At 47.0% G+C, this 23704-nt stretch overlaps 2 protein-coding genes across 4 annotated transcripts in view; both read right to left on the bottom strand.

The window, feature by feature from the left end:
* SIK2 (salt inducible kinase 2) overlaps positions 1-8114 on the bottom strand; it is a 31738-nt gene extending 23624 nt beyond the window's left edge. Inside the window, exons 1-3 of the mRNA XM_077788019.2 lie at positions 7892-8114; positions 2116-2232; positions 961-1024 (exon numbers count right to left, since the gene is read on the bottom strand). Coding sequence (XP_077644145.2) covers positions 961-1024; positions 2116-2232; positions 7892-8041 — 331 coding nt within the window. The 5' untranslated portion in view covers positions 8042-8114. The remainder of the gene's footprint in view (positions 1-960; positions 1025-2115; positions 2233-7891) is intronic.
* A 4764-nt stretch (positions 8115-12878) lies between these two features.
* On the bottom strand, positions 12879-22353 carry LAYN (layilin). 3 transcript variants are annotated; one of them, XM_077788016.2, is made up of 8 exons: positions 21996-22261; positions 21384-21407; positions 19702-19999; positions 15765-15922; positions 15483-15521; positions 15058-15141; positions 14600-14702; positions 12879-13674 (listed from the first exon to the last, which is right to left on the bottom strand). In XM_077788016.2, the coding sequence occupies exons 1-8, from the start codon at positions 22060-22062 to the stop codon at positions 13335-13337; spliced, it is 1113 nt and encodes a 370-aa protein (XP_077644142.2). In that variant the 5' UTR covers positions 22063-22261; the 3' UTR covers positions 12879-13334. The 3 variants fall into 3 exon arrangements, with proteins under 3 accessions (XP_077644142.2, XP_077644143.2, XP_085416372.1); XM_077788017.2 differs by lacking the exon at positions 21384-21407 and having other exon boundaries at positions 21996-22353; XM_085560246.1 differs by lacking the exon at positions 21996-22261 and having other exon boundaries at positions 19702-19926; positions 21384-21982.
* Between the last annotated feature and the right edge of the window lie 1351 nt (positions 22354-23704).

Genomic DNA, 23704 nt, shown 5'->3' with positions numbered 1-23704 from the left:
CCCTGGAGCAGCAGGGGTTGTGCACTAACCACATATTATTATTATTATTATTATTATTATTATTATTATTATTATTATTATTATTATTATTATTACTATTATTATTATCCCTGCCAACAGGGATTGGGATGGGGGCACTCTGCTGGCCCCTGGGCACAGGAACCACTCTCCAAGGGACTTAAAAGTATATATATTTTAATTGTATAATAATCTAATAAAAAAACTAATAAACATTTTAAAATTTAATAATTTTAAATGTTTTTTTTAAAAATAGTTTTATTTTTGTATAACTATATTATATATTTATATATTTATTTATAATCATATTATAATTCTATTTATTGTTTATCTATTATATACAATACATAATACTGTACATTATACTGCATATAGAATATATAATATAGTATAATATTGTATACAATGACTACTTTTGTATAATATATAATAATATATAATGTATATTTGATATATTATATAATTTATATTATCATATAATATATTATATATATTATATAATTATATATATAATATATATTATATAGTATATCTAATATATATTATATATATTTCATATATTATATAATTTTTATATATTAGATATTTATATATTATATATAGTTATTCCATACAATATATATTATATGTAGTTTGTTTTATATGTTTTTTTATATTTTGTTTTAATAAAATAAAGCCAAAAATGATTTTAGATTCACAGCCAAAGGAGCAGGATTTGTGTCCCAGGACAAAGCCCAGCAAAAGGACACGAGGCAGTGGAACCCAACTGAAACAGAAGAAATCAAATTTAAAACAAAAAGATTTTCAGCTCTGCAGGTGCACAGAAATATTCAATCTAACAACAGAAATATTAAATCTAATACAGAGCCAAAAAAAATCTTTATTTACACAGACCCCAGGGGTGCATGAAAAAGCTGAACGTGGAAATCTCCTCCTGCTTACCGAAAATCTCCCCATTTTTGGCAAATTCTGTCACCAGATACAGCATGCTTTTGGTCTCCATCACCTGTGGATGCAGAAATGAGAAATGAGAGCAAAAAAAAAAGGCAAAAACCACCCAAAAGGATCTTTTATTTTTATGGATTTTTATTTTTATGAATCTTTATTTTTATGGATCTCTCCTAAAGCTGGGAAAGTTCTGCCTCACATGTGGAATTGTCACAATCCTCCACTTCAAAAAGCCATTTCAGATTTCAGGACAACAATTCCAATGTATTTTTATTGGGTTGATTTCAAAAACCTCAGAGAAATTCCAATGTATTTTGAGTTTATTTCAATAACCTCAGAGAAACGTTTCAGCATCAGCTGAACTCGTCCGTGGGCAAGAGCTTTGTGAATTTGATTTTGCATTTTATTTCTTAACTGGCCTGAAAGTCCCAAGAGGCTGCTCACAAATAAAAGCAAAGCAGGTAGACAATTTGAAGGCTATTTTTAAAATAAATTCATTTATCAAATGCATTTTTAAGCAGAGGAGTGAGCACCACCCTCCCTTCAAGTGATCCTGCTGATTTTCAGGCTTAATTTCAATATTCTCACTCTCTCCTCTGCCACTTTTGTGTGGTGTCATTCATTCAGAAAGGAACTGAGGGGAGATATTATCGAGGCAATTGCAAATTTAACTCCTTGAGCTCCATCTCTACCTGCTACATCGATATTTTAAACCAGTTTTATCTTTTAAATTCAAGCCCTTTTGTTTTTAAAATATTTTAAAGGCCAGCTTCTTGTGCATAGAATTAATTTAAGGTGGAACTGGTCTTAACTGGGATCTTCATTTTTGTTTAGCTGAACTAAGAGGGGGAAAAAAGGGGAAGAAAAGGGAGAAATAAAGGGGGGAGAAAAGGGGGGAAATAAAAAGGGGGAAATAAAAGGGGGGAAATAAAAAGGGGGGAAAAAAGGGGGGAAAAAAGGTGGGGGGAAAAAAGGGGGGAAAAAAGGGGGGAAAAAAGGGGGGAAAAAGGGGGAAAAAAGGGGGGGAAAAGGGGAAAAAAAGGGGAAAAAAGGGGGGAAAAGGGGAAAAAAGGGGGAAAAAAGGGGGGGAATATGGGAAAAAATGAGGAAAAAAGGGGGAAAAAAGGGGAAAAGCCCCTCTAAGCCTACCTGGTAGAGTTTTATGATGTGTGGGTGGTCGAGCATCTTCATTATCTGCACCTCCCTGTAGATCTTCTCCAGGTTCACAGCATCCAGCTGAGATTTGTCGATGATTTTTATTGCCACCTGCAGAGCAAGAGGGAAAAATGAGGTTTAAAAACTCCCCCAAGGTGAGCTGACCCTCATTAAAAAGGGAATAATGCAGCCCTGGAGGCTTTCTGAACTACAAATCCCAGAGTGGAAAATACAGCAGGGCAGCACTGAAAGTGGCTGGGGTCCCTCGGAGGGGCTGCAGGGCTCCCACCCACACCAGCATGTGAGGAAAAGCAGGTTTTCCATGAGTAAAAGTAGGTTTTCTATGAGTATAAGTTGTTTTTCTATGAGAAAAAGCAGGTTTTCCATGAGTAAAAGTAGTTTTTCCTATGAGAAAAAGCAGGTTTTCCATGAGAAAAATCAGGTTTTCTATGAGAAAAAGCAGGTTTTCCGTGAGTAAAAGTACGTTTTCAATGAGTAAAAGCAGGTTTTCCATGAGTAAAAGCAGGTTTTCCATGAGTAAAAGCAGGTTTTCCATGAGTAAAAGTAGGATCTCCATGAGTAAACAGGTTTTCCATGAGTAAAAGTAGGTTTTCTATGAGAAAAAGCAGGTTTTCCATGAGTTAAAAGTAGGTTTTCTATGAGTAAAAGCAGGTTTTCCTTGAGTAAAAGCAGGTTTTCGTGAGTAAAAGTAGGTTTTCAATGAGAAAAAGCAGATTTGCCTTGAGTAAAAGCAGGTTTTTCGTGAGTAAAAGTAGGTTTTCTAGGAGTAAAAGTTGTTTTTCTATGAGAAAAAGCAGGTTTTCCATAGAATGGAAGGCACAGGACAGGTGAGGGAGGTCAGTGCTCCAGGTGTTCTTCAATCAGGAATTTGCAGTGAGCAACATCTCCCCAAAAATCTCAGTGGTGCCCATTTCAGGAGTCAAGGTGACAAATCAGAGTCCCACAAAAGGATATTTTATATGAAAAACTTAAAATTCTTGTGTTGGCTCCACACAAACAGTCCAAACCTAGGGGCTCCAGGCACTTGCAGCTGTGGCATATTTAATTAATTTGTATGTTATTATGAAAGGGTATCTGCAGTTCATCCCTTCAGAGATAAAAACACTGCAGATGAATTTACCAGTCAAACCTTGGAAACACATCTCAATTAATTCACAAAACACATCCTGGCCCTGCTGACCTTGTTTTTTAGCCAATAAATGAAAAGGGAAGATCACTCGAGATGCTGAGGGGAACTAAAAAGCTCCAACAGAAGACATTTAAAATTGAAACCAAGAAGAAAGTGAAAATACAACCCCTGCAAAGGGTAAAAATGTTAAAGAGTGTTGAATATACAAATGGTGCTTGCTCACCCTGAATGTCACTTTATTAATGCTGAAGCAGGAGCAAACAGTGCAAGTCCCACTAATAATTCCAATTATAGCAGAATTATTATATACAAACCATATATACAAACTATTGAACATGGGAGAGCTGCTGCACAGGAAATCCATGGGAGTTGAACCTCATTATCTGCTCCAACACTGATTATGGGCCCTCCTGAGTTCACAATTAACTATTTATTGACTTCAGCTCACTCTGGTTTTCCCTCTTTAAAAGTCCCCAGTCTTTCCCCAACTCCCAGGAAAATGCACAACTTCCAGTGTGCATGAAATATGTCCATAAAATATATATATATACCACAGGAGAGCAGCAGCTCCTCCACTCAAATGCAGATTTAATACCTCAGCTTGCTCTGCATCTTCATCTTGCCAGGAGCAGGGAAGATTTTACAGAAGAACCACTTGAAAATACTTAAAATCCAGCAAAATCTTCCCAAGGATGTGAGCAGGAACAGGGAATTCAGCAGCTCCTTTTTGTCCATGAGCTCAGCTGTCTCTTGATGACAGGAAAAGGGATGTAATTCTTAGAGGTGGAGAAGCTCCTTCAAGCCACGGAGCAGTTTCCTATCTGAAAAGTGTGTTTTGTTCCTAAACATGCAGCTTGCCAAAAACTACTGGCAACAGCTCGAAATAAACAACAAAAAACCCCCAAATTTCAATATATAATGTCAGCACATCTTTCACCTGAGAAGGAAAGCCAAAAAATCCCTGATCTCTGCCTGTCACCAGATTTTGCTGCTTAAGGAGTTACATTCCAAGATATTTTTGCAGCTTTTGTGGTTTTTAAAATACAAAAACCATTTTAAAATACAAGGAACTGCACTTATTTCCTTCCCTCTTCCACTGGAGGCCCAGGGAATTGGAGTTTGCTCAATCCTGCCCTGACATCTGGGAATTGCAACTGCCAAGGAGTGAGGATGAAATGCTTGTCAAGAAAAGATGAAAGTTCTGCTGCTGCTGCTCCTCAGCTACTCCAAATGTCAGTTTTCATTGTTTTTGTTTCGTTCCTTTAATTCTTGAAAGGGAAAACAAAGGCAAAAAAGCAAAAAAAAACCAAAACCACAACACAACCTCCCGCTACAAGTTCACATTCAAACAGAGCTTTGTCCCTGCAGGTTACAGAAATTCGGATTTGTTAACCCAGTGCATTCTTAAAATAGATAAAATGCATTAAAACTAACAACCACAACTTCCTGCAGTCTGGAAAAACTCCATGTTTTGTTGTGCAGCGCAGGGAGCTGCTGACTCTGCTGGAGTTACTCACTTTGCAAATACCTGAGCTCACCTGAACTGCTGCCACAGATCAAATCAGGGGCTGCAGGGTCATTTTTCATACTTTTTTTTTTTTTTTTCCAGAGAAAAATACAAATTCCCTGTAACAGCAGCCAGGTGGAAGCACATCTGGGAGGCACAGGGAGAGCCAGGTTTTGTTTTCCCCTGGGGAGCAGCGAGCAGAGTTCCTCTGCAGGGGATTAATCCTTAGTGGGGGTTAATTAAGGCTTTTAGGGGTGTGTTCCCAAATTCCTGCTTTTTCCAAGCAGCACCTTCACCTACTCCAAACCTTTCCCCTATTCCCTACATTCCAAACCTTTCCCTTATTCCATTCCCATCCCATTTCAGTGGAAGCAAATCTCCATCTCCTCCAACTTTGACGCCACCAATTATTCCCCTTCCCTCCTCTCGTCCTCCCCAGGAAAATCTCTGCTCATTTCCACGCCTCATTAGCAGGAGCTGCCCTGGGATCACAGGATTTCTGGGCAGCAGCATCAAGAAAGGAGCGTGGCAGCAAAAAAGCCACGTGCCCTCCACTCAAATGGCACCAAAAACCCCAAAAAAGCCAAGCAAAGGTCGGGTTCAGCCCCCCTGGGTGGACTGGCAGTAAAAAGGGTCAGGCAGCACCTCTATTCCTGCATATCCTTATTTAATTTATTTATTCCTGACATCTTTATCACCTGATATATTTATTAATCCCCCCATTTTTCCCAACTTTCACGCTTCTGTGCGGTTGTTCAGAACTTGCATGAATTCAAATTTTGATTTCTGATTTCGTTTGCACACACCCTGTGCTGCTCTCCTGCTTCGTGTTTTCATTTCATTCCCACCTCTGCTAACAATTTATGGCAACAATTTTATCTCCTCACCTGCAGTCTTCCCATAAAAAGGATGGGTTGTACACAATCCATAAGTGCTGCATTCAAGGTAATTAGAGCCCATCTTTTTTAATTTGATGGTTATTGGCTAGAGGTGTGTTAAAAAATAAAAAGGCAAATATTTCAAAGGTCAAAATCATATCAAACACAATTTCAAAATGCCAGCACTGGAAAAGCCCAACAACAAACAGGTTCTGAATGTAAAGGGTTGAAATCAGGAGATTCAGGAGAAACTTTGACAAGGAGTCCTTTTAAAACAGGTTTTTTGAGCAAGTCTCAGCAGCATCACAGCATCCTCCTGTAGCACAGACCCGAGGGTTCACCAGGACCTAAAAACTGAATATTCTTCCACTGGAACTTAAGCAACAGTTTAGAAGTTTGAAATATGAAAACCCTTCAGTCTGGAGTCATTAACAAGCAGAATTTCCACTCTGTGTGCTCAGGGGTCCAACAATCAGGTGAGCTGCTCCAAGCTGGAAGTGCTTATTCCAAAGAGTATTTGGCTGGAATTGATTTCCTCTGACATCACCAGAAGTGATCTTAACAGGGTTCCCCTTCCTCAAAGATTGTGTAAATACTTCCAGCAACCAACTCAGCAATTCAGTTCCAGAAAAACACTCCTGCATCTCTCCCTGCAGAAGTCAGAGCTGACTCAAAAAATCAAAGACCTCGACAAAAAGTCCTCCAACACGGGCAAATTTGCTGTAAAAATCCCCCAGAAGATAAAAAGGCTGCAGGCTGGACAGAAAAGCTGGTTAAAAAATATTTGAAGACTAAGAGAACTCAGCAGTTCCTTAGGACACAGATGAAAGAAGCATCCAGGAATCAGGGAGCTTTTAAGCTCTGTGCTTTCTGCAACCTTTGTTATTTCGAACAATGCTAAACAAACAGGCTTTCTAAAAGGACAATAAAAACCAAGATTAAAGTTTTCATCTCCACCACAAAGCCTGCCAAAAAGAAATGAGGGCTGCAGAGCAATGACGAGCGAGTATCTTCAAGTGGAGCATTTGCAATTCTGGCCCATGGCACCAAACTTGGGAAGGGGAAGGCTGGCGCTGCTTGGCTCTTCAGCAGGAGCGAGGAAGGGCTCAGGAAGAACCGAGTTTAGGATGAACTTGAGAAATGAGGCAAAAGGAGAAGTTTCTGTCAGTCCCTGCCACGCAGAGCTCATCGGTCACGGCAGCCCTGTTAGCACCCGGGGTTTGCTGTCCTCAGCTGGGCTGCAGCTTTCAGGGCATGCTGCCATTCCTGAAGGGATGATTTTAGGATTTTATGATTTTCCCCTCCGAGCCCACGGTGGTGAATACCTGCAGGCCTTGGGACAGTGTTTGAGTGACTTTGACCAGGGACAGAGCAGCCAGGAACCTCTTCTTCAGTCAACAATGAAAGCCACCAGAAGAGAGCCTTACAAAAAGCTCACCTCTAGGTGTAGCAACTAAAACTACCTAAAACAAGGCAGAAGAGGAAGCTGATCCTTCAGAGCCATTACTCTCATCAAATACCTCCTTTTTTTTTTTTCTTTTTTTTTTTAAAGTGAACACGACTACATTTTTACCCAGGCAGACTGACAATCATTTTTGTTTTAGGTAAAGAGCCAGGTATTAACAATAATCACCGGGTAATACACGGGGGCGGTTGAACAAAAGAGGCTAAAAATGGTTGGATTTGGTGAACTTGGAGGATGCCGTGAAGAATTCAGCACGCACACACACACACACACACACACACTGCTGAAACAGATAACCCAGCATTGCCCAGGTCAGGAAACCCGAAAATATCCAGGGCACGGCGGCAGGCACAGCACAAGGCTTGACCCTTCCCAGGGAGCAGAAAGTGCTGCTGGAGCAGCACCGGAGCATCCTCGCGGTGCCATCCCGGCAGCGATGCCACCACCCCGGGGCTGATGCCACCACCCTGGGGGTGACATCCTGGGGGTGGCATCTCTCGGGTGGCATCCTTGGCGGGGCTGGGGGGAGGTCGGGGGGTGTGACATCCCGCGGGTGACATCCTCGGGCATCCCCCCGCGGCCCCGGGGGCGTTCCGCCCTTCCCGGGAGGATGCGAGCGGGGGAACCCCCCCAGGGCAGCGGCCGGGGCTCCGCGCCGAGCCGCGTCCCCGCGGGAGGTGCCGGAAGGGACAAAAGCGGCGCGGAAGGGAGCGGAGCGGAGCGGCGCCGGCCCCGCGCAGCCCCCGCCGCGCCCCCCGCGCCGTGCCCACCTCGCTGCGGGTGATGCGGTGCCGCGCCAGCTTCACCACCGCGAAGTTGCCCTTGCCCAGCGTGCCCTCGATGTCGTAGAAGCCGACGCGGACGGGCCCGAGCCCGCGGGGCAGCAGCGCCGGGGGCCGCCGGGGCTCGGCCATCACCATGCTGGGCTCGGGGGGCGGCGGCGGCGGCTCCGGCTCGGGCTCCGCGCGGCGCCCCCGGGGCCGCGCCGCCCCCTCCGCCGCCACCGGCGTCACCGCGCGCGTCACCGCGGGCGGGGCGTCGCCATGGCGACCGCGCGGCCGCGGCCCGCCCCGGCAGCGCCGGCCGGGCACCGGCGGCGGGACCCGCTGGCACGGTGCCGTGACACCGGGACCGGCGGCGGGGCCCAATGGAATAGTGCCATTAACACCGGCACCGGCGGCGGGACCCAATGGAATAGTGCCATTAACACCGGCACCGGCGGCGGGACCCAATGGAATAGTGCCATTAACACCGGCACCGGCGGCGGGACCCGCTGGGGTAGTGCCAGTGACACCGGGACCGGCGGCGGGGCCCAACCAGTGACACCGGGACCGGGCAGCGGGACCCGCTGGCACGGTGCCGTGACACCGGCACCGGCGGCGGGACCCGCTGGCACGGTGCCGTGACACCGGCACCGGCGGCGGGGCCCAACCAGTGACACCGGGACCCGGCGCCGGGACCCGCTGGCACGGTGCCGTGACACCGGCACCGGCGGCGGGACCCAACCAGTGACACCGGCACCGGCGGCGGGGCCCGCTGGGACGGTGCCGTGAGACCGGCACCGGGCAGCGGGGCCCAACCAGTGACACCGGCACCGGCGGCGGGACCCAATGGAATAGTGCCATTAACACCGGCACCGGCGCCGGGACCCGCTGGGTCGGTGTCAGTGACACCGGGACCAGGCGGCGGGACCCGCTGGGTCGGTGTCAGTGACACCGGGACCAGGCGCCGGGACCCGCTGGGATAGTGCCAGTGCTACCGGGACCGGGCGGCGGGACACACCCAATGACACCGGGACCAGGCGCCGGGACCCGCTGGGATAGTGCCAGTGACACCGGCACCGGCGCCGGGACCCGCTGGGACGGTGCCGTGACACCGGGACCGGCGGCGGGACCCAATGGAATAGTGCCATTAACACCGGCACCGGCGCCGGGACCCGCTGGGTCGGTGTCAGTGACACCGGGACCAGGCGCCGGGACCCGCTGGCACGGTGCCGTGACACCGGGACCGGCGGCGGGACCCAATGGAATAGTGCCATTAACACCGGCACTGGGCGGCGGGACCCGCTGGGACGGTGCCAGTGACACCGGGACCGGCGGCGGGGCCCAACCAGTGACACCGGGACCGGCGGCGGGACCCGCTGGGGTAGTGCCAGTGACACCGGGACCGGCGGCGGGGCCCAGCCAGTGACACCGGGACCGGCGGCGGGGCCCAACCAGTGACACCGGGACCCGGCGGCGGGGCCCAGCCAGTGACACCGGGACCGGGCAGCGGGACCCGCTGGGACGGTGCCGTGACACCGGCACCGGGCAGCGGGACCCAACCAGTGACACCGGGACCCGGCGGCGGGCCCGCTGGGACGGTGCCACTGACACCAGCACCGGGCGGCGGGACCCGCTGGGTCGGTGTCAGTGACACCGGGACCAGGCAGCGGGACCCGCTGGGATAGTGCCAGTGCTACCGGGACCGGGCGGCGGGGTCTGCTGGGACAGTGTCAGTGCCATCACACCTGGGGGACACAGCGGGACCCGCACCGGGACGGTGCCAGCGCCACCGGGACCGGGACACCGCGGCTGCCCTGGGACCGTGCCAGTGCCACCGGGACAGCGGGACCCGCACTGGGACGGTGCCAGCGCCGCCAGCCCCGGGGGGACAGCACGGCTCTGCTGGGACGGTGCCAGTGCCACCGGCACCGGGACACAGTGGCTCCGCTGTCCCGTACGGTGCCAGCGCCATCACCCCTGGGGACACAGTGGCACTGATGGGACGGTGCCAGCGCCGCCACCCCCGGGGACACCGCGACACCCGCACTGGGACAGTGCCATCAGCCCCGGGGAACGCCACGGCGCCCGTGATGTGACACCGCCAGTGCCACCACCGCCGGGGGGACAGAGTGGCACCCACCCGTGCTGTGTCCCCACGGCGTGGCTCGGAATGACCGGAGTGACCCCAGGTGTCTGTCCAGCCCCAGGTGTCTGTCCAGCCCCAGGTGTCTGTCCAACCCCAGGTGTCTGTCCAATCCCAGTTTTCTGTCCAATCCCAGGTGTCTGTCTGTCCAACCCCAGGTGTCTGTCCAGCCCCAGGTGTCTGTCCAGTTCCAAGGACTCCAGGCTGCTGCCCCTGGATCAGCCCCTGCATGTCCCAAATGCAGTTTTCTGATGGCAATCTCCCCTCCCTGACTCTAAGCAGTGTTTCCAGCAGGCCAATTTACTCCAGATCACAATTATTCCTTTTCTGGGTCTGTCAGCCTCCCAAAATCCTGCCCAGCATCTCACAGTCCTGGTGGTGTTTGAGGGGTGTTTGAATAATGCCCTTCAATAACTTTTGTGGCCAGGCTGATGGACAGGGTGACTTTTGCAGGTCCTTTCTCAGTGAATTATTCTTCTGTTTTATTTCCTGCACGTTTGGAAAGGCAGATTTGGAAGCTCTGTTGGTCCCTTTGACCTGAAATGGTCCGAGGACCATCAGAGCTGAGAATGTGTGAAAAAATCTAAGGCCCTTTCTGCTGAATTTCCTTTTCAGTGCTGAGTCCACTGATTCTGCTTTAGGTGTGGAGTTATATTTTAAAATTCCCCATTTTTTTCAGCAGTCTTTGCTCTCCCAGCTCATGCCTGTCCCTCCCTCTGCCCTGCCCCATCCCAGGCTGGAGGACTGGTACCTTTCTGACATTTGGGAACCAGGAATCACCCCTGGAAACTTTTAGTCCCCCTGACTAAACAAGGCCCATCCCAAAGCTGATGGCCTGTTGAATCAGCCACAGAGCTTTGTGAACACACACAGTGGACACAAAGCCCTCAAAGCAGAGCCCGGACAGAGAAAAAAAGAAAAAAAGAAAAAAAAGAGTGGAAGAATGCAAGGAACAAAGTTGTGTCATTCTTTCCCTTTTTAGACAGGTTTTACACGTACAGCTGCCTCATCCTCGTGAAAAGTTACTTTTGTTCCGTGTCAAGCAGCGATGAGTGTTCTGCAGAGGGAACTGAAGATCTCTGTGCTGAAATTAATGCTTGTCCTTCACTGCTGATGAGATCCCTCCAAGCAGTGACATTTGGGGATGACGCTGCTGGCTCGGGCTGCCATGGAGAAGAAGGGAGCTGTTGCTGCTCTATTTATCCCCTGCAGAAGTTCTGGCAGTGAGTAACTGATGGCTCGGGTTAGTCAGACATCCACCCTTCCAGTGATTGATGGGTACGTGAGGGAGCCTTCCAAAATCCTCTCTGAATAGCAAATGGTGTCATCCCGAGCTGCCACTTGCCAAATTTCACTCCTCTTTCACCTTTTCTTCGCATCCAAACTCGGCGTGTCAAAAGTTGCTTTTTTTCCTACAGAACGTTACCTAATACTCCTTCTCAGTCACGTCATCCTCAATGAAGTTTTTTAGCCCTCAAACGTTTCTTTGCTTCCTGCCCACTTTCAAGCCTCAGCCCGGTGCAAAAATGAATAAAGAAGAGAAAACTTGGAAGAGAAAACTTCTGCGGAAAGCCCACCACAAAGCCGGAAAGTTCAGGTCACCAAAACGGGGCTTAAAAACGCTGCGAGAGGAACTGCGCCCACAGAAAAAAATAAAATAAAATTAATAATAATAATAATAATAATAATAATAATAATAATAATAATAATAATAAATAAAATGCTTTGCAGGGCAGCTTTCACGGCCGCTGCTGGGTTTTGCTCTGCTCCAGGGGAAGGGATTCAAACTCCTCCCAAAGCCGGGCTGAGCGGATTTTTCCAGCGCACGAACGTGGAGCGCACATGCCCTCGTGTGGTCGCAGCTCCCACACATCCTCCCGCAGCTGGGATGTCCAGAAGGAGGTGGCAAAACTCCGGAATTTATAAAATTTCCTCGCCTCAATAACTCCCAGCACACTCGAGGCTCAAGAGGTCGGACCACGCGCTTGGCTGCCAAAATATTGCTTTACACACCTGAATTCCAGCATCTAAGTTCTCCCCCTCATTTTCCTGGTTTTTAGGGCCTGAAAGATGCTTAACAGCTGCCAAAAAAAAAAAAAAGAAACCAAGGAGGCCAAGAACACAAGATTAAAAGTGGGAAGACTTTTGCTTGATTCGCATTAATTACTGCATTAGAAATTCCAGATATTGTGAGTGCCCAGCCCTGACCACTCTCCTGCATCAGGATTTTGCTTTTCAGGAGAAATTGTTGCCCACTCGATGCTGTTTTCAAAACAATTGGAAGATGATTTATTTTTTAAAGGGATTTCTCCTTTCAGGGCTTTATTTGCCCTGGTGGAGGAACAGCCACTGTGACACTGCAGAGCCACAGCACCTGGGACATTTAGGAAGTGAGAAGCAGCTGTGACAACTGAAATATTTCATTGTTTGCAGCAGTCAGCAACAGCTCAGAGATGTAAAAACTTCTTCCTGCCTGTTTTGGCAGAAGAGATTCATGGCTATGCCTGCACTCAGCTCTGTTGTTGTTTCAGCCACATTTAAAACACCTTTTTGCCAAACATTTGTTTCCTCCCAGCTTATGATTTTTTTTTTCCCTATTTATTGATTGATGTGCAATGGAGAACAGCAAAATTTTGGGCAACTAAACCACATTTTAGGTGCTTCATATTCTTGTTCTGCAGCAGTGTTGCTCTCCCAGAGCCAGAAAATCACCTGCAGAACAAAAGGTGTGAAATATTTGTGTTCCTGCCCAGCGTTTTTTGGTGTTTGATCATTCCCTCTCCGCTGCTTGGTCCCTTCCAGCAGAATGAGGGAGAGAATTGGAGGAGTAAAAATGAGCAAACTCATGGGTTGAGATCAAGAAATTTAATAGGCACGGTGAAAGTCACACACACAAGCAAAGCAAACCAAGGGATTCCTTCCCAACACTGCTCAGCATCTCCAGGGCTCCACCACACATTGCAAGTGACTTTTAGCACCTTTGAGGAGGAGGAGGTCTATAAATAAATAAGGATTTTGGATTGTCTTTCAGTTTCAAGGCATATCTTTGGTACAAAAAGGAATGGAGGGTATTAACAAGCCATTCCTGGGGCAAAGGGAGCTCGGTGCAAAGCAAAATTTGTACATTCTTTTCAGTTTGGATCTTTAAAAACCCCTATTCTTGCAGAAAACAGAAGAATAAGGGCACAATGCAAAACCAGGACAAGCACCACACATATCATTATTAAACAAGTGCATAGAGAGGGCAAGTAAACTCGTGTTGGCACTCAAACTCCACATCCAGTGGGGTTTTTTGGGTCCATTTCCTCAATATCCATAAATCTCATTGTCCACCCAGGTGGACTCCTTGCTCCTGCCCACACGGTCCCCGCAGAGCTCGTAGATGTCGTTGGTGACAAAGCCACTCTCAGTGGTGGCCAGTGTCACCAAGCCACTGCTGGAGGTGTCCTCGGGGTCCCTGCAGGGGTTCCCCGGCCTCTCCTGGGCACGGAAGGAGGAATTCTTCGTGCCAGGCCTGGCCCCAGCCAGGTCAGCTTGGGATTGTCTGCTGATCACCCTGTAAATGTCCAGCTCGGGGCTGTCCCCGCCGGGCTCTGGCAGCCAGGCCCCGGCGCCCTTCGGGCTCACATCCACCAGCTCCTGTCTCCTGAGGAGGGAAAAGCCAGAAAATAGCCCAGGGGAGAGCACAAACCAACAGCAGAATCAGGAAAAGCCAGAAAATAGCCCAGGGGAGAGCACAAACCAACAGGAGAATCAAGAAAAGCCATAAAATAGCACAGAGGAGAACACAAACCTACAGCAGAATCAAGAAAAGCCATAAAATAGCACAGGGGAGAACACAAACCTACAGCAGAATCAAGAAAAGCCATAAAATAGCACAGAGGAGAACACAAACCTACAGCAGAATCAAGAAAAGCCATAAAATAGCACAGGGGAGAACACAAACCTACAGCAGAATCAAGAAAAGCCATAAAATTGCACAGAGGAGAACACAAACCTACAGCAGAATCAGGAAAAGCCAAAAAATAGCACAGGGGCTAGCATAAACCAACAGCAGAATCAAGAAAAGCCAAAAAATAGCACAGAGAACACAAACCAACAGCAGAACTGTGACAAGGAGTTAGAGATAAACCTCAAGAAAAGCTGGGCTCAGGAAAAGCCATAAAATAGCACAGGGGAAAATGCAAACCAACAGCAGAATCAAGAAAAGCCAGAAAACATCACAGAGGAGAACACAAACCAGCAGCAGAATCAAGAAAAGCCAGAAAATAGCACAGGGGAGAACACAAACCAACAGCAGAATCAAGAAAAGCCATAAAATAGCCCAGAGAAGAACACAAACCAGCAGCAGAATCAAGAAAAGCCAAAAAAACAGCCCAGAGTACACAAACCAACAGCAGAACTCTGACAAGGAGTTGGAAATTAGCTCATTACTATAATGTGATTTACTTAGACTTTTCCTTCCCAATTAACTCAGCCTGGAGCATCAACACCACTTTTTCAGCATTCCTTTGGCTGCAAACACTGTCTGCAGTGTCACTGTTCATTCATAACACACAAGTGCCACCCACCTCTTCACGAAGAGCCAAAAGCAGGAGATGCCTGTGATGGCCATCAGGAGAAGCAGCACAGGAATGCTGGAAATAAGGATGTAGGCAAGGCTCTGATCAGATTCTGGGGGTAAAAATGAAGCAGGGTCATAAGAAGAAATTGCAAGTTTTTCATGGTTAATCACAGATGTACAAGCAAAACATTTACAATAAATACAATAATAAAATTCTCAATAATAATATAATATTCATTCTGTAACATTCACAATAATATAATTCACAATAAATAATAAAAGTGACTTTTTCACACCCAAAATACTCTGCACATCTTTGGGTTTTGAACACTTTTACCACCAGAGCAAGCTCCTTATTCTGTCCTGGGAAATACCTGAGGGAAGTTTTTTTTTCCAGTTTTCTATATTCAGCATTCCACATTCTGAGTCAAACTCTTGAAATGAGGATTTGAGGGCACAGCTTACCTTTGGCTCCCCCAGCTGTTCCATTGGCACCTTTTCTCCAGCGTTCCTCTGGGAATTCTCCCTTCCAGGGCTCTGTTGCCACAGCTGGGAAGAAGCAGCTTCATTAATACCTCAGATGGTTTTTTAGAAATAATAAAAAGCGTGGCTGAGAGGAGTTTGAAGAGGCTGAGAGCTGCAAAGATGTGTGAGGTGCTCTGGGATTCCTGTACTTCAATCCCTGCAGCATCACTGGCTGCAAGATTTTCCCTGCAGGATGGGACAGCACAGGGGAAGTGCAAACTGCAAGTTGTAAGAATTTGCAAAGTGAAAAATTCTTGCTCAGGATGTTTTTTGGGTGTCCTTGACGATGAATGGAAGAGTATTTCCACTGCAAGTCAGCAATAATTAGAAAAAAAAAAAATCTCAAAGAAATATGTCCAACTCACCTCTTCGGGAATTGTCTATGGGAGGTTTTGTTGGCTTCTCTGGAAGAAAAGAGAAATGCAGAATTTCCTCGTGAGGGCAATGCACAATTTCCAACCTGAGCACTCCCCAATCTGAGACCCCAGACCCTTCATACGAACCCCCGGGGAATCCATGCAAACCACGAGCAGCTCCAGACACAAATAGGGGAATTTTCCCCCAATTTGCTGCATAAATTAAAACCTGAGGGAGGCTTTCCCTGTGCTCCACCTGGGTGGGGCTGGAGCCCCACAGAGGCTCCTTACCCCGGGAATATTTGCAGATGAAGTTGTTCTTCATGTTGCATCTGTCGTCGTTCCACTGGAACATGTAGGGGCCCCCCAGGCCCGGCGGGGCCGAGGGTTGGTGGTAGAGCACCACGCACACCTCGCTGCCACACGAGGGCTCGTCCACGTACCAATTCCTGGGGAAAAACACCAAAAAACACCTCAGGGGTGTGGGAATGCAGAGCTTCCCTCTGGCTGCCCTGGCAGGGTCAGGAACCCCCCTGGACAGAGCCCCCAGAGACACTGGCTGTGATCTCTGGCCATGGAAAAGAGTTTTCAATCTCACAGGATCAATTACCAGCTCTGAGGGTTTGATATAAGGAATAACTAAGTGTGGCAAGGGTGGAAAAGTAAAATTTTAGGATTCTAGATGAGGGGTCCAAAGGGGACAAGATGGAGGAAATTGGGTGTGCCTTGTCCTTTTTCTCCTTCTTCATGCCCTCCATGTCTCACTGAGGTGTTGGCATTTTTCTGTTGGTTCAGGCTGGGGACACACTGTCCGACGTAGGTGACAGATATTGGCACGTTCTTGTAAATCCAGCCCAGGGAGTTTCTGGTATTTAATGTTTGTCACATCCCACTGAGGGCAGAGCCCCACACGCTGCCCTGCAGGACAGAGCTGGGCAGGGCAGCAGAACATGTGAGAGATAAACAGAATAAACAACCTGGAAACCAGCACAGACCAATTGTGGCTTCTGCTTTGGCAGTGGGACTGACAGACAGAGACTTTCTACAATCCTGGAATCATCAATACCACAGATTCCAACACAGGGAGACCCTCCAGCAGCTTAGGTGGGGATAAAAGCAGAATTAAAGGGGTTATGGCACACCCCGCGCTTCCACTGGGGGAAATGGGAGTGATAAATGCAATTATTTTTTCTTTTAAGTCGGATTTTTCCAACTCTGCAAGCAAAGTTTTTAATAAATATCAACGAGCAAAGGGCTGAGCTCCTCACAATCACCCTTCCCTCCTTCCTGTGCCCCAGTCAGCATTGCCAAAAGATCTCAGCTACCACAATTAACAGATTTTTATAATTGCTTTTCTATGAATTTGTCTCTTAAGTGCAATGGCAGTGTTAGGAATGAACGTGGAGACCATGGAATAAACCAGAAACACAGATTCAGTTCTGGTCCCTGGGTACATCTTCAAGATTGTGGGTTTAGAATTCACTATTTTCTTGCAGACAAGGTCCTTTCTTGAACATGAAAGTAGCTCAAAATGAGCTGAAATTGTGTGGAGCAAGTCCAGGTTCTCCTGAGCTTTCACTGAGCCTTGCAGAGGAGTTTTTCCACACAATTTTAGACCTGTGCAAAAATCACCATTTTTGCTCTCTCGCTCTTGGCTCCTGCAAAATTTTGGCACTTATTTAATGAAAAATCAGAAGCAGAACCTGGCTTGCTCTGTGAGAAATGCACCACCACACTCTTGCAGATAATTTTTTTTTGTTTGTTTTCTAAGAATAAACCTCACCACCAACCACCTGTGCGAGCAGTGCACAGGGAGGAGGTGGCACTGTAAAATCACTGTTGGTGAGGAGATATTTTATACAATGCAGAAAACACCTCTGAAATTGTCCTGATTTTGCCAATTGTTCAATCCCCACTGATTCTGCAGCGAGCAATGTTCTGCCTGCCAAGAATTTGCTGTGAGGACGTAAATAATTCCAGATATCCCCATTTCTAGCAGTGTTTTTCCAGCCATCCCAATGCTTTATTCCTCCCTCACTTCCTTCCTCCCCTGGTGTTTTCCTTGGCGTTAAAATTCAGCATAAATAAGTGTGTCTCACCAATGGAAGGCAGGAAAACTGGGGCTGTTTCTTAGCAGCAGATTCTGCTCCCAGCTTCCCATTATCCACCCCCAATATCTGAGCCATGGGAGAGACTTTAAGATATCAAACATTACTAAAATCTGGTGTTATTTCTTCATTTCTGAGTGACTGAAATGCCTTATGGGCTCCCAGAGCAAAAAGGTCACAATTCCAAGGTGTTTTTTGCACGTCTGATATAAGGATGCAAATTGGTGTCAGTGTTGTTGCTTTTATAATTTAATTATAATAAATCCTGTGGTTCCTTAAGATAAAGAGGCAGAAATGTAAAAAGTGTTGTGAAGATTTTAGTTTTCCATGTCTGCAATCAATCCTGCAGCTCTGATTTATTCTCTCAGTAAGGGAATAAAATTTTTCATTTTTCAGGACATCACGCTTAAACTTCATGGGTTCTGCAGTGCAGGAAACTTCAGGTGATTTGTCGCTGCCTAATCAGATTTAATAATTTAATTCATTGACTAATAATTGAATTCATTAATTTAATAATCAGATCATTTTAAGGCCATACCCCTTGCTGTTTCCGCTCATTTAGCCCCCAAAATGCTCATTTTAAAGCAGACACTCCCACGGAGCCCCAGCAGGAGGGGGATTGGTGTGAGGGGTGCAGAAGGAGCTCAAATGACAACTGGGACATCACAGCCTGGACAAAATCCTGAATTCCTGAAGGCACTGCTGAGAGTTTGTGTGCCTTAAGTCGGGCAACTCTCTGGGGAGACCCTCCTGGAGCAGTTTTATGTCAGGAATAAGAGATGCATTGAATTTTTTTGCTCTTCAGCTTCTGTTTATTGTTATCTTATCAAAACTTCAGCATGCTGTCTGCAGGAAAAACAGCACAAAAATGGCCAAAAACCTCGTGTTACAAGGCCTTGTAAGCCTAATCAAAATCTAAGCTACCCAATTAAGAAGTGACACCTGAATTATTTCCCTTTCTAACCCAATAACTGACCCCTAAAGACCTGCAATGTGGATTTTTCTACCCAATTACAAGATACCATCCACACCCATGAAGAAAGAGGAAGAAGAAGAAAGAAGAAGGGAACTCAAGACAACACCCTGTACCCTCCCTCTTGAACCCATCTATTACACCCTAAAAATCCTAAAACCTAAATTTCTCACTCAGGTGACAGAATACATGACTCTCTATAATCTCTACAATCCATTTCACACTTCTGTGGTTTCTGGTTTACCTTGAGGCTTTGGAAATTTTCTCCATGAATGAGGGTCAAAATCAGAGCTGCCCTGGGGGTCAGGACAACCCAGAGGAGACAGAGGAATATTCCCAATGGAATATTCTCTGATCCCTGGATTTCCTCACACTGTCAGCCCCAGGTACCCACCGAAATTTAGATGAGCTCCTGTCGCCCTGATTCTTAAGATTTTCTAAAGCCTTCTGAGTTTACATGCTGTTTGAAAACTTTCTCACACAATTTCTGTAAACAACATATTGTTTTGCATTCCTTCATGGGGGTGGAAAAACTTGATGTACCGGTGGTTTGTCCAATGTCTTTGGAGAGGTGGCCCATTCACTCTCCAATCCACTGTCACCTTTAGAAAAGTATAAAAGTTGGAGCCAGAAAATAAACCTCCTTCTTTACCTTACAAATAGCAAGTAGCTCGCGTTGTGCTTTCATGTGTCCTATAGCAACAAGCTCCCATCTGAGCAGGAGCAGGAGCTGTGACACTGTGCTGCTGTCCTCCTCCCCCAGAGCAGACAGAGGAATATTCCCAGTGGAATATTCCCAGTGCCCTGGATTTCCTCACAGTGCCATTCCCAGGTACCCACCGAAATTTGGACGAGCTCCCATCTGACCAGGAGCAGAAGCTGTGGCACTCTGTGCTGCTGTCCTGTTCCCCCAGAGCAGACAGAGGAATATTCCCAATGGAATATTCCCAGTGCCCTGGATTTCCTCACACTGCCAGCCCCAGGTACCCACCAAAATTTGGATGACCTCCCATCTGAGCAGGAGCAGAAGAGCAGAAGCTGTGGCACTCTGTCCTGTTGTCCTCCCCCAGAGCAGACAGAGGAATATCCCCAATGGAATATTCCCAGTGCCCTGGATTTTCTCACAGTGCCATTCCCAGGTACCCACCGAAATTTGGAGGAGCTCCCATCTGACCAGGAGTAGAAGCTGTGGCACTCTGTGCTGTTGTCCTCCTCCTCCTTCCTCCTCCTCAGCCCTATCCAGAAGTCTCCATCCGAAGGCAGGAGGCTCCTGATGAAGGATTCAATCAGCCTCTGCTCCGCCGGGCTCTCGATGCTGACCAAATGTCCCCCGTCAGCCCTGCAGGCCAGGTGAGCTTCCTCATAGCTGCTCCTGCGGGAGGCATCGTGGAAATAAACGATTTTGTAGCAGGGTTTCTGCGTCCCACGCCTGCAAACCGTCTGCCCTGCGGGGAGGGAGAGAAAAACTCTTACAGGAACAGCACAAAATGGGGCCAAAATTAAAGCTACAGCATCGATTTGGGGCAGTTTTGTGCTGTTCGTGTGGAAAACACAGCGCAGGTAAAAGCCTCTTGTGTTACTGGGCTGGCAAATGGCATCTCCAAGTTTTTATTGCTGAATCTCCAGGTTTAGGTTGGTCCTTTCACGTCCCTCGTGATTTTTCTGGGGTTTGCAGATCCAGGGAGTTCCTCCCAAAGAAATGCTGTGCCACAGCAAAATGATACAACCTTTTAAAAAGCAAAGTTCCCTTGCAAGGGTTCAAAGAGGCTTTTTTAAATGATTCTTTTTAAGGAGTTAAACGGTCAGAATTAGATATTTCCTTATACAAGCAGAGTTGGCAAGAATTTATCTTTTATGCAATATACATCTATATGCAATGACATGTATCTATATGCAATACAGATATAATATAGATATGCAATATAGATATATCTATATGCAATAGTTGAATGGATATTGCAGTGCTATAGAATCCCAGAATATTTGGGGTTGGAAAGGACCTTAAAACCATCTCATGGGGACACCTCCCACTGTCCCAGGCTGCTCCAAGCCCAGTCCCCCCTGGCCTGGGACACTCCCAGGGATGGGACATCCAGGATTTCTCTGGCCAAGCAGGGCCTCGCCACCATCACAGGGAAAAAAATTCTCATTTACATCCAACCTCCAACTCTTTCCTTTTCCAGTGTCTGTACTGAGGATCACAAGATGAGCTCCCACAGCCCAATTTCCAGCTCTGCTCTGTGCTCTGCCTGCCCAGGGAGTAAACAATGTCTGTTTTCAGGCTGTCACAAGCCAAGGACTGTCTCATGCAGAAGCAGCAGAGCTTATTTTGGTTCCGAGGGAAGATCAAAGTGAAAAGACACATCATCCAAAATGATGCACTCGTGTGTTTTTTTTTCAGCCGAGCAGTCCCAATATTTAGACTGTGCAAACAAACAGTTTTGTTTTGCTCAGTAAATATTTCTTTGCAGGCACAATCTGCTAACCTACGTGTTTTTACAGAAGGAAAACATTCACCACATTTGTGGTGTGCTGGGAACAAATGGGATGATACAAGGAGAGGTCATTATAAACTCTGCCATGGGATCATTGCTGGCTTTGCTTTATCCTTTTACGTTGGCCACTGTAGGAGTGGGAGTTTAAACACCTTTGACACTGGGATTTTTCAGCAGTTAAATAGCCAGAAATGGAGTTTGCTAACATTTTGCACAAGGATTACAATAGGAGCAGGATTTTTACTACAACAGCACTATTAAAAAATACATTTCTAGCATAGCCTGCGTTTCTCTGGGGGATTTGACACTCAGAGAAAAAAGCAAAGTCCCTTACCTCTTCTGAGGGAAATATCCACTGCTGCTGGGAGAGGCAAAAGGAAAACACAGACAGCAGAGTGTCATTAAAAATCTGCAACTCTCTAGAAGCAGCGTCACAAAAACTGCACTCAGGGTTTTTTTCTGACACACAAACACATTTTTGACTCATAAAAAAAAAAAAAAAGAAAAAAAGAAAAAGAGGAAGAAAGTTTCTGCCTTATCAGCCAAACTTGCCATTACTTTCCGCCAAGGAAATCAGCCGGAGTTGATTCCTGGCTGGATTTCAGGGCTCGGTTTAGGAGCCGGAATGTGCAGCTCTGAGCAAGGCTGAAAGGATTCCTTGTTCTCCCCCTTATCTCCTCCTCGCCATCCGCCCGCTGACTCCAGCGAGCTCCCCAGGCCAGGGCGGCGGGGAAAATCCGCTGGAAAAGTTGGCGAAAACCTCCAGAACGATCAATCCCAGCCCTGCCCCTGCACCCCCGCCGGGCAGAGCATCCCTGCCATCCCGCGCATCCCGACCCTCGCAGCCCCAGCGGCGAGGGCGGCGGCGCCGGGGGGATGTTTTTGGGATAGAGAGGATGCCAACGCAATGTCCCAGCGATGCCCGGCGGTGCCGAGCCCCTCTTACCGCTGAGCAGCCGCGCCCCCGCCGCGCAGCCCAGCGCGGCCGCGCACAGCGCTGCTGCCGCCAGCATCGCTCCGCCGGGATGGGACGGCGACAGCGACAGCGACGGGGACAGACACAGCGACAGCGACAGCGACAGCGACAGCGACAGCGACAGCGACAGCTCCTCCTTCCTTCCTCCTCCTCCTCCTCCTCCTCGGCGGGCTCGGCTCAGCGCGGAGCCGGCAGCGCCCCGGGGCTGCTCCGGCCGCCGCTGCCCGGATCGCGCTCCCAGCCCTTCATCCCCCGACTCCGCTTTATTCCCGCTTTATATCCACTTTATATCCGCTTTCTATCCGCTTTCTATCCGCTTTCTGTCTGCTTTATACCCGCTTTATATCCGCTTTACATCCCCATCCCACCCCCCGCCCACCAGGAACCACCCACGGGCGGATCCAGCCCCGCGCTGCGCATTCCGGATTTTTTTTTTATTTATTTATTTATTTATTTATTTATTTATTTATTTATTTATTTATTTATTTATTTATTTATTTATTTATTTATTTATTTATTTATTTATTTAAATATTTTTTTTTTTGAAAGGTTTTTCCTCCGCTTTCCCAGATGTGGATTTGCAGCGGAGGAGGAGCGGGATGAGCTTTATTCTTTCATTCTTTCCTGCCGCTCCAGCCAACCACTGACCCATTGGATCCATCCCAATCCCAATTTTCTCAACCTGAGTATTCTGAGTCGGAAGGGATCGCCTCAAGGATCACTTTAAGTGCAAAATCCCGGGATTTACTCCAAAATTTCTGCCCTGGGAAGGGAAACCGAGCACGGGAATTGTGATTCCCACATGGATAAACCCATTTGATCCATCCCAATCCCAATTTTCTGAACCTGACTATTCTGAGTCAGAAGGGACCACCACAAAATTATTATATTAATAATAATAATAACACCCAGGACATCTTTTCCACCTAAATAGAATCTGAGTGTTTGGACCAAGGGAAATAAAAGCCAGAATTTGGGCCGAGCAGGCAGACTTAGTTCAGCATTTTAATAAACTTTGAGAAGAGGAAGTGCTTTATAGGAAGCCACTGAAAAGCTTAAATAAGGAGGAAGGAAAAAAAAGAGGCTTTTATGTCCAAAATGAAGACGTCATTCCTCAAAGTACCTTTTGAAATCTTGTTTTCCAGCTTATTTCTCCAATCACTGCACTTATCAGCTTTAATATCTCAGTGCTACTCTGCACAACTGAGGAATTAAATTGTATTAATTCAGATATTTGGTTCTTAACCTTCAACTCATTTGTCTCTGCTTTGTATCCTGAGAATTACAGCAGAAGGAAAGAAAAGCTTTAATAGAATCCAGACCTCTTATTCCTGGATTTTATTCTCCTGATAAACATCCGGCCAGGCCAGGCCAAACCATTTTAAACCAGTAAATCTACATTTCACTGCTGATAATAATAAAAATCCCCAAATGGAATTCTTGCTTTATTGCTCAAATCCAGTTTCTGAGAGCTTTTTAGGGAGCAGAGAGCCTGATTTGATAACTTGGTTATAAACGGAATTTTTGTGTTGCAGTGGAGACAAGAATGGAAAAAAGAGAAAATTTAAAAAAGCAACAATGACCAGGCTGTAAATATTCCTTTCATATTAGACTGAGGAATTTAGACTCACGCCCTTGTTTCTTGTAATTTTGAAATGGAAAGTTGTCCTTAATAACCT

This window comes from Lonchura striata, chromosome 24 (genome assembly GCF_050655825.1).
Source record: "Lonchura striata isolate lonStrDom1 chromosome 24, ASM5065582v1, whole genome shotgun sequence".
Classification (NCBI taxonomy): domain Eukaryota; kingdom Metazoa; phylum Chordata; class Aves; order Passeriformes; family Estrildidae; genus Lonchura; species Lonchura striata.
The sequence above is the reverse complement of the archived record's forward strand: the minus strand, read 5'-3'. Positions and strand labels throughout refer to the sequence as shown.